This window comes from Sorex araneus, chromosome X (assembly GCF_027595985.1).
Source record: "Sorex araneus isolate mSorAra2 chromosome X, mSorAra2.pri, whole genome shotgun sequence".
Taxonomy (NCBI): Eukaryota; Metazoa; Chordata; class Mammalia; order Eulipotyphla; family Soricidae; genus Sorex; species Sorex araneus.
The window spans coordinates 168,394,519-168,406,049 of record NC_073313.1 but is presented as its reverse complement, the minus strand read 5'-3'; the positions used below and the strand labels follow the sequence as shown (position 1 = coordinate 168,406,049).

At 36.5% G+C, this 11,531-nt stretch overlaps 1 protein-coding gene across 1 annotated transcript in view; it reads right to left on the bottom strand.

Annotated features, from left to right (window-relative positions):
* Positions 1–4,640: 4,640 nt before the first annotated feature.
* NXPH2 (neurexophilin 2) overlaps positions 4,641–11,531 on the bottom strand; it is a 158,232-nt gene continuing 151,341 nt past the window's right edge. Inside the window, exon 2 of the mRNA XM_055121792.1 lies at positions 4,641–7,125. Within this exon, the coding sequence (XP_054977767.1) occupies positions 6,379–7,125 (747 nt within the window). The 3' untranslated portion in view covers positions 4,641–6,378. The remainder of the gene's footprint in view (positions 7,126–11,531) is intronic.

The following is an 11,531-nucleotide window of genomic DNA, read 5'->3' as shown; positions in this document are numbered from 1 at the left end:
AGATTAGAAGGGATAGTGAAGGCCACTTTTTATTAATCAAGGGATGTGTACATCAGGAAGAAATCACACTCCTAAATGTCTACGCACCCAATGAGGGACCAGCTAAATACCTACAACAGCTGCTAAGAGACCTCGAGAAGGACATCTCGAGCAACACAATAGTAGTTGGAGACTTCAACACCGCACTGTCTCCTCTGGACAGATCTAGAAGATTAAAACTCAACAATGAAATACTGGCTTTGAAGGAAGAAATAGAAGAGAGAGGGCTAATAGATCTATACAGGGCTTTATATCCCCAAAAAAAGGAATACACATTCTTTTCCAGTGCACATGGAACATTTTCCAGAATAGACCATGTGCTGGGCCACACAACATACCTCAACAGAATCAACAAGATAGACATTATACCAGCTATCTTTTCAGACCATGATGCACTGAAGATAAAACTTAACTGTGGACAGATGCAGAAAACCAAATCAAACACCTGGAAATTAAATAGCTCGATATTGAACAATGAGTGGGTCAGGAAGGAAATCAAGGAAGAAATCAAAAGGTACCTAGAAACAAATGAGAATGAAGACACGAGCTACCAGAACCTGTGGGACGCAGCTAAAGCCGTTTTAAGGGGAAAATTTATAGCTCTGCAAGCATATCTCAGGAAGGAAGAAAGGGCCCACATAAATAACTTGACTTCACAGCTCAAGACCTTAGAAAAGGACCAACAAAAGGAGCCAAAACCAGGCAGAAGGAAAGAGATAATAAAACTTAGAGCAGAAATTAATGACATGGAAACCCAAAAGACAATCCGGAAGATCAATGAAACCAAGAGCTGGTTCTTCGAGAAAATAAACAAGATTGATAAACCACTAGCAAGACTCACAAAGAAAGAGAGAGAGAGAACCCTTATAAGCCTAGTCAGAAATGAAAAGGTGGACATCACAACAGAAACCAATGAAATTCAAAAGATCATCAGAGACTACTTTGAAAATCTCTATGCCACGAAACAAGAGAATCTAGAAGAAATGGATAAATTCCTGGACTCCTATAATCTCCCAAGGCTGAACCAAGAAGACCTGGAGTACCTGAATAGTCCAATTAACATCAAGGAAATTGAAATGGTAATCAAAAGTCTCCCCAAAAACAAAAGCCCAGGTCCAGACGGATTCACTAGTGAGTTCTTCCAAACATTTAAAGAGGACCTTTTGCCAGTCCTTCTCAAGCTCTTCCAGGGAATTGAAGAAAAAGAAACCCTCCCTAACAGTTTCTATGAGGCTCATATCTCCCTAATACCAAAAGCAAACAAAGACACCACAAAAAAAGAAAACTACAGGCCAATATCCCTGATGAACACAGATGCAAAAATTCTCAACAAAATATTAGCAAATAGAATTCAACAACTCATCAAAAAGATCATACACCACGACCAAGTGGGATTCATCCCGGGGATGCAAGGATGGTTTAACATCCGGAATCAATCAACATAATCCACCATATCAACAAAAGAAAAGATAAAAATCATATAATCATATCAATAGATGCAGAGAAAGCATTTGACAAGATCCAGCATCCGTTTATGATGAAAACACTAGCCAAAATAGGTATAGAAGGGACCTTCCTCAATATAGTCAAAGCCATTTATCACAAGCCTATGGCAAGCATTGTCCTCAATGGGGAAAAACTAAGAGCCTTCCCTCTGAGAACAGGGACGAGACAAGGATGCCCACTCTCTCCACTTCTGTTCAATATAGTACTGGAAGTACTTGCAATAGCGATTAGGCAAGAAAAAGACATTAAGGGCATTCAGGTAGGAAAGGAAGAAATCAAGCTCTCACTATTCGCAGATGATATGATACTATACTTAGAGAACCCTAAAACCTCTACCAAGAAACTCCTAGAAACAATAGACTCGTACAGTAAAGTTGCAGGCTATAGAATCAATACCCAAAAGTCCATGGCTTTCCTATATGCAAATAATGAGAGAGAAGTAAGTGACCTGAGAAAAGCAATCCCGTTCACAATTGCGCCTCAAAAAATCAAATACCTCGGAATCAGCTTAACAAAGGAGGTAAAGGACTTGTATAATGAAAACTATAAAACACTACTTCAGGAAATAAAAGAGGACACGAGGAAATGGAAAGACATCCCCTGCTCATGGATTGGAAGAATTAATATTGTCAAAATGGCAATTCTCCCCAAAGCATTGTACAAATTCAATGCGATCCCTATAGGGATACCCTTGACATTCTTCAAAGAAATGGAGCAAGCGCTCCTGAAATTCATATGGAACAATAAGCCCCCACGAATAGCTAAAGCAATCCTTGGGAAAAAGAAAATGGGAGGAATCAACCTCCCCAACTTCCAACTCTACTACAAAGCGGTAGTCATTAAAACAGCATGGTACTGGAACAAAGGCAGAGCGGCAGACCAATGGAACAGGGTTGAATACTCTGACATACACCCCCAAATATATGATCATCTAATCTTTGATAAGGGAGCAAGAAATGTGAAGTGGAACAAGGAAAGCATGTTTAACAAATTGTGCTGGCAAAACTGGACGGCTACATGCAAAAAAATGGGCTTAGACCTCCATCTATCGCCATGTACAAAAATCAGATCAAACTGGATTAAAGACCTCAACATCAGACCAGAATCCCTAAGGTACATTGAAGATAAGGTCGGCAAAACCCTCCACGACATTGAAGCCAAAGGTATCTTCAAAGCTGACACGCCACTGGCTAAGCTAGTGAAAACAAAGATAAATAAATGGAACTATCTCAAACTAAGAAGCTTCTGCAACTCAAAAGAAACAGTGACCAAAATACAAAGACAGTCTACAGAATGGGAAAGGATATTTATGCAGTACCCATCCGATAAAGGGTTGATAACAAGGATATACAATGCACTGGTTGAACTCCACAAGAAGAAAACTGCCAACCCGATCAAAAAATGGGCTGATGAAATGAACAGAAACTTTTCCAAAGAAGAAATCCGAATGGCTAAGAGGCACATGAGAAAATGTTCAACATCACTAATCATCAGGGAGATGCAGATCAAAACAACAATGAGATATCATCTCACACCACAGAGACTGGCCCACATCCCCAAAAACAAAAGCAACCGGTGTTGGCGTGGATGTGGGGAGAAAGGGACTCTCCTTCACTGCTGGTGGGAATGCCGACTGGTTCAGCCCTTTTGGAAAACAATATGGACGATTCTCAAAAAGTTAGAAATTGAGCTCCCATTTGACCCAGCAATACCACTCACTCCTGGGAATATATCCCGGAGAGGCAAAAAAGTATAATAGAGATGACATCTGCATTTCCATGTTCATTGCCGCTCTGTTCACAATAGCCACAATATGGAAAAAACCAGAGTGCCCGAAAACAGATGATTGGCTAAAGAAACTCTGGTATATTTACACAATGGAATACTATGTAGCTGTCAGGAAACATGAAGTCATGAAATTTGCATATAAGTGGATCAACATGGAAAGTATCATGTTGAGTGAAATGAGTCAGAAAGAAAGAGACAGACATAGAAAGATTGCACTCATATGTGGAATATAATGTAACTGAGAAGTACAAGTTGGCAACGATGCAACTTCTGGCAGATATTTCTCTGGACTTAGTTACTAAAATACTAAATTACAGAAACCCAAAACTGAGAGGCTGCTATGTGTGGTCACTCGACCTCATACTTCTTCATCCTCAGCAATGGAAAACAAATTATCTAATTCTTCCTTTTCAGCAGGTCTGACTTTAGGGGAGAGACTCTCCAAACAATAATAGTGAGTTTTGTTGAAATATTGTATGCAATCAAAGTGAAAGTAAAGTGAAATTTATTAGTTACACAGGCGGGGGGGGCTTAGGGTGGGGGGGCTAGGGGCGAGGGGGGGTTTGGGGTGTGAGGGGGCGGGGTGGAGCTATACTGGGATACTTGGTGGTGGAATATGAGCACTGGTGAAGGGATGGGTATTCGAGCATTGTATAACTGAGATTTAAACCTGAAAACTTTGTAACTTTCCACAATAAAAAATTTAATAATAAAAAAAAGAAATAATTCCCCTCTTTATATGGGTATTGGGTTGCTTACTTTTCTTACTTCATTGTACACTTTTCAGATTTCAAAGGGTCTATTTTTTTAAATGTGGATGAAAAATTAGCTTCCATGAATGTCCTTTTCCTCAAATACAGTACTCAAAGACAAAAATGGTTTTATAGAAATGAGTGCATGTTTAAATGGCATCTGATTTATATTGTGTCAGTACCATTACTGACAATTATGTGGGCTTTGAAGTGAAATTATGCCTTAAAATGTATGTGGCATATGTTCTACTCCAATTAAAAATATGCCTAGTGAAACTTTCCCTTTAATTTCACAAAACTGCTAACATCTAAGATTCATGTAAATTGATTTACAGTTCTTTATTCTTTGTGTGAGTATAATGTTTGGATCTCTCAATTTTTGAACACTAGATAGTTGTATATCTCATTTCGATGTATATTTTACCTTATATTTTCATAGGCAAGCTTCTTTAATATTTACATAGGAAAAATTTTAATGTCAACTTGAGATTATGCATACACACATCTTAAGCTCTTAAAGAAGTCTGTAGAAAAAGGCCATCCTGAAGTCATGTGACAGATTTAGGAAATTATTTTTATTTACATAGAAATGTGTACACATACATTCCCTGTACACAGAAAATTCTAAGTATATATACACATATATGGTTCTCACATAATTTAAAATAAACAGCATCTTAATCTTTTTTTCTAGGTGAAAGTAAAAAGATGTCTCGAAGTATTTCACACCAACCACAAAATTACTAAAGCACGTGATGAACTCAGAGCAAAAATTTCAATACTACCTATACTACCACACACTAATCCAAGTACGATTTTTACAAAAGACAAACTCAAACACTGTAGATATCACCATAATAGTAAAAGAATGGAGTTGGAAAATAGAGACTAGAGTAGTTGGTTTTCTAAACATTATGGTATGAATTTTTGTTTTTTAGGACTGGTTTTCATTTAGTCTTCAATTTAATGTTTTACTTTGATGCTTTATAGATACAGGAGGAAAAAGTTAACATCTATTGTAAAAAAGAGTAATGTTCCATGAGTCTTATAGGTTCTAAAAACCTTTCTGCTGGTAGATCAGACCTTATTTCTAGTGAAAATCAAAATCATTATGTTTGACCAAAAAGGGTTATGGTTCCCTTCAGAGAAGATAGGAAGGATATTGATTATGAAGCGATGCTAAATTTGGAGGTCTGAGTTTGGAGATTCAGGTACCTTGGTTAAAAGCACCTGATAATGCTTATTAACCTTTAGTGTATTTTCATGTAGTATTTTATCCCTTACTCAAATAGCTAACTTCTTAATGCAAGAAGAACTTAATCTAGGAAGCTATAAATTTTGAATTATAATTGTGGAATTTCTCATTTCCCATTATATTTTTCCTCCCATTATAGCCTGAAAAAAATCACATTCTTTCAATTTCAGAGTTGTTATATATATGTATATATAAAATCACACTATCAAATGAATAAAGCAGAGTAATAAGGTGAAAACAGATATAAAATAGATTGTACTTTCTTATAGCATTGCAGTTCACAAAAAAATCTAAAAGTATTACGATCTTCATTTTTGTTGAACTGACATATCCAGATTTGCTTTGCCAATACACTAAAATTACTATTCAGATGAGAATCTTGATGATGGTGACAAGAACAGGGTTGTGTTTAAATTACATTCCATTAAACTCTAGCTCAAATAATAATGCATTTAGTTCTACTGTGGCATTGTAACTTTACACACAAGTTTTGAAACAAATTTTGCCCCTTCATCTCTCATATCAATAACAGCACAGATGTAGGGAGAAAGATAGCAATAAAAAAAGAAATTTTTTTGATGTCAGAAATGTGACTCATCTATCAAATACAATCTTTTCAGTTACTTTACTGAAACTGCTATTTTTAATGTAACCTTCCAAAACATATTTCAAAGGCAGGCTCATTTAAAGAGCAATGTTTTTCACATGCATAATCTTTCCTGTTTTCTTGTGTTGCTACCACTGATGCATCTTTTGGAGAAACAAAAATATTTCCAAGACTTAGCCATCTTGGTTGTAAGAGATGACTTCATAACCAGTTTCATTACACTAAGGTACTTGTGATAGAAACAAACACATTTCACATTTAAAGATGCTCATTTTCTTCTTCCTTTTCTTTTTTTTTAATGGAAACCTTGTTGGACACTCAGTTCACTGCCAGAAATAAACAGGATCTTTTGCCATGAAGAACTGTGCTTGGTTCTTGGTCATTCTAAATAAATATACACTTGTCTCTCATTTCTGATACTGTGGAAAGATTCAGCCAGATGATAAGTACGGGGTCTCGCTATGGTAATTGTAGTCAGGACAGACCTTTTGTACAAGTTTATAATCAATACTGTAAAAGGCAATGTAAATACAAATGACTTTGAAGGGCTTGGAGCACAACCAAGACACGTGGCTCTGAGTCTGCTCCTGATAGCAGATCTTTGACGGGTCAAAGTTGCACAGGGCAGTCTTCTTTGCCCTATCTGTTTTTTCATACTCAATACGACAATTGAAAGATTTGGATTCCTTGGTCTCCAAGGTAGACTGAGGGGAAACTTCAAACTCCACCACTTTGGAAGGGGGTACCAAACTCACCGAAACATTGCCCAGGCCTGTGGAATTATGTCGGAAATAGACACTGAAGGTGCCATTTCCATGGTCAACAATTTTCCCCGTGATGAGAAGGTTGAGTTTGACAGTTTTAATATTGGAATGGAAGTCACCCCAACCAAACATTTTCTTAAATTTTCCAGTTTTTACTATTGGCCTTCGTTTAGTTCTTGCCAATGGCTCCTGAACCTCTGTGATGTTGGCCAGCCAATCCCAAAAGTTTTCCATGCTGTCTGTGTACGACAGGTGTCCAGACTTTGGTATTGGAGACTGCTTCACAAACAGGCGCAGAGGATTGATGATTCTGGAGTGAACCACATTTCCAACTAATGTTTCCGGAGCATCTTTGTCTTCCCAATCCAGCCCTTCTGTGGCATGTACCACCTGTTTGTTGTCACTATAAAATAGCTGTTTGAAAAGAAGAAAAACTTTAGGTTAGACTTTCAGTGCACACATCTTAAAGTTAAAGAGTAAGGAAAATTATTGCTATGTTAGTTTTATTCTTGTTAAAGAATATTTCACACTTTTAGGGCCAACAGTAAGACAAAAGCTGCATTTATTTCAAGCAATGAAAAACTTTAATCTTAAAAATTAAATTTAAAATGATGGGATTAATAAAGGATAGTTTTATTTTAAATGGGTTGTTTGGATTTAGTTTGTCTCTGTTATCTTTCTAGCACTGTAGCACTGTAACACTGTCATCCTGTTGTTTATTGATTTGCTCAAGTGGCCACCAGTAATGTCTCCATTGTGAGACTTGTTACTGTTTCTGGCACATCGAATATGCCACTAATAGCTTGCCAGGCTCTGCTGTGTGGGTAGGATACTCTCAGTAGCTTGCCAGGCTCTCGAGAGAGATGGAGGAATTGAACCCAGGTCGGCTATGTGCAAGGCAAATGCCCTACCCGTTGTGCTATCGCTCCAGTCCATTATCTTTCACTGTATCACTGTCATCCCGTTGTTCATCAATTTACTCAAGCAGGCACCAGTAATGTCTCTATTACACTCAATCCTGAGATTTAACAGCCTCTCTTTACTCATCTTTTACAACAATTGGAGGCTCTTTCAGGGTTAGGGGAATGAGACCTACTGTTACTGTTTTTGGCATATTGAACATGCCAAAGGTAACTTGCCAGGCTCTGCCGTGTGAGTGGCATACTCTCAGTAGCTTCCCGGGCTCTCTGAGAGTTTTGTATATATCTGTTACTGTATTTGGGTTATGAATATGCCACAGGGAGCTTGCCAGGCTCTCCCAACTGGGCAAAAGACTCTCCATAGCTTGTCAGGTGCTCCAAGAGGGAGAACCAGGCTATCAGACACCACGCAGCGGCATTGCGGCCACTCGGTTCCGGGACCTTGGTTTTATAGTCTCTGGATGTTGGCTGTTGATGGGATTACACAGCGCCAGGGCAGTCTCTGGGTGTGACTGCCTAGCTACTGGAAAATGGGGGATCTGGGTGGAAGAGACCCAGTCCCGATGCGAGCAGCCTTGGAGATCTCGGGCCAATATACTGTGCATATGTTTATCTTTCTAAAATTTAAAAAACAATTTTACTTTCCAGACTAGGTGAAGTAGTAAATTTTAGTCTCTCATTTAATTAAAAAAGACAAACCAAACATTATGAGAGTTTTCTTCTCAAGTAGAAGACAATTCTAAATGTTGAAGGTTTGTACAAAGGAGAGTAAAATCATTTGATTAAGAGAAGTATATTAAATACATTTAGAAATGTCCAGGATATTATTATAGTTAAATGTTTATATCATATGACTTCACATATGTTTATAGAATTCCATCCTTAAACTCTGCAACAAAAAAGAAGCATGAATAGTATCTGAAAGTTCTGCCAGAGTTCTAGTTGAGAATGTGTAATTTAAAATTTGGTTACCTTTAAATGATTCCCACCTGCAATTTATAGTTTTAAAATGCAAAGTTAATTAAATGAAACACATCGAATATCAAAAGATAAAAATGTTTTTATTAAAATATATATTTTCAAATTTATTTGTCATTATAGAGACAAATTTATATTTTGAATGTAGATTGCCATTTGATTTAATAAATTTTATTGGAACAGGTATTCTGAAAGAATTGTTAAAAGTTCTTTCAAGTGCTCACATATTTATTTCAAATATAAATTGAAATGCAGAACATTATTTGCTTTTCTTCTTACTTAGTATTTCTTTTGTAGTGTTGAAGTTCCATGATTGCTAAAATTAGTTTAGATAATATGGATCTTGAAAGAGATAATCTTTATATATAAAACTTTCTTAGAGTGAATGTTTATGGACGAGTTAGACTGGAGAACAGAGGAATCTAGAGAGAATACAGATAGCCTCTTATCTTTAGTGGTACAACTTACTATTGTAATAATTCTCAAGAAAACTGAAAGCATGATAAAAAATGAGAAAGAAGTGAGACTGTGTATATGTATTATTTTTAAAACCTTTAAAAAATTTGCAAAGCATCTGTAAAAGTAATCTCAGATTATTACAAAAATTATTTATTTTAATCAAATTTTGAAAAACTAAGACGTAAGTCTACCTTATTTTGTAGCTATGTTACAATTTTACTACATGATGCAGTTTAATAACAAGCTTTTTTATGCATTCACACAAATCCAGAAGTTCCAATAGAGCAAAATGTGTTTTCATCTAGAACTTGTCCCCAGGATCATGTTGGGTTATGAATACAAGGACTTAAATGAGTAAAAATTGAATAAATGTATGAATGTTTTCTTGCAGATTACAATGTGTATACTGTGCATCTCAGAGATCTTATGCAATCTTGTAAACTCTCTAAGCCAATATGTCATTTCCTAGACACCAATTTCTTGAAGACATCCACCATTTATTTCTAGTGTGTTTAAAATTTATTTTTCATCACTTTAATTAATTTAGACAAATTCCCTTTGTCTAAAGGGAAACACAATATATTATATCCTTAGTTCTTTGAGAACCTGAATCTTCACTCTTTCTTTTTAGGTGCTCATTCATCCTGAGTTGATACTTCTGTGCTGAATAGCTGGCATACTCACTAGGAAAAAAAAAGAATTACTACTTTTAATTTTAGCCCAAAACATTTGAGCTACTTCTGATTTTATAACTTTATATCTTTCATTTTTCAATATGCACAAACTTCATTCTTGTCAATTAGCAATAAGGGCCCATGTTGTTCACTACTGGCTCCACTTACAACTTGAATCTGCTGACATAACGAGGCTCATTTGATATGTCCTCGCCTCTCTCCAGCAAGAGGACCATAAATTCATGAGCAGATAATATGCCCCTCCCTAACCAAGCTTCAATTTCTGTTCCATGAGATTATTATTCTTGTTTCCCACAGCATATGGTCTGCTTTTCACTTCTTTCCATTATTTAATGAGATAAATTTGCTGTTTGACCAATACTGACACAAACAACTACTTGTTGAAAATATTTAGACACATAAACTCCTTTATTTCTGATATCTACGCCCATATTTGGTAGAAAGTCCATGTATCTTCCCTCACTATTGCCTATCTTTCTCTTTTTTGTTTTATTTTTTAAATAGAGAATGCCTCTTAGATGTTTTCTTCTTCATCCCTGAGCGGGTAGGGTGTTTGTTATATTGGCGTTTGTTAAACATGGCCAACCCGGGTTTGATTCCTCCGTCCATCTCGGAGAGCCCAGCAAGCTACCGAGAGTATCCTGCCCACATGGCAGAGCCTGGCAAGCTACCCATGGTGTATTCTATATGCCAAAAACAGTAGCAACAAGTCTCACAATGGAAATGTTACTGTTACTTGCTCAAGCAAATCAATGAACAACAGGATGACAGTGCTACAGTGCTACACCCCTGCTTTTAAAATTTTTTAATATTATTTTTTACCCCCAAAACCTATAAATGTTAAGCCAATAGTTTAATAACAAGCAAGTTTGCAGTAATATAGAATTTGTTAGCTGGTTTCAGTGCATTTAACAATATGAACTCTCACTAGTTCGTAAGAGACACTGTGAAATCCCTTTCTTCTCTTTAAGACATCTGTTGTAATGGTTCTGAGACTACTAAACGACAATAATAATAATATTGGTTACTGGTTACTTGCTGAAATTTAAGAAAGCTCAACTTTTATTGGTAGTACTTTATGTTGTAACAATTTGAGCAAAACATATGACAACCTTAAAATAAGAGTACCAAGGGGCCAGAGCAATAGCACAGCGGGTAGGGCGTTTGCCTTGCACGCGGCCGACCCGGGTTCAATCCCTGGCATCCCATATGGTCCCCCAAGCACCGCCAGGAGTAATTCCTGAGTGCAAAGCCAGGAGTAACCCCTGAGCATCGCTGGGTGTGACCCAAAAAGAAAAAAAAATAAGAGTACCAAGTGAAAATCAAAGCTTATCAAAAGCATAACTTGCATGTTATTATTAAATTTTTAGAAATGATCTTCAAAAATATAAAAAAACCAAAATGACATTCTATTGAATGACAAAATATTTGCACAGCACACATTGACAAAGAACACAATAATAAGCACTGTTTATAGAGTGCATAAAATTCATTAAGAGGAGAAAAAAAAGAAGAGGAAGTGAGGCATGTGGAGGAAGAGAAGAAGGAAGAAAAATCAGCATTTTGAATAATATATAATCATATGAATCAGTGCTATCTCAATTCAAAAAATATTTTAATTTAAAATTAAAACATTAACTCACCATAAATTACAGGTTATACATGATTACATTTCAGAAATACAATGTTTCAACACCAATCACTTCACCACTGTTCATTTCTCTCCTAATACCACCTCCCTGCCACCCCTCATGTTGCCCCTATCCAT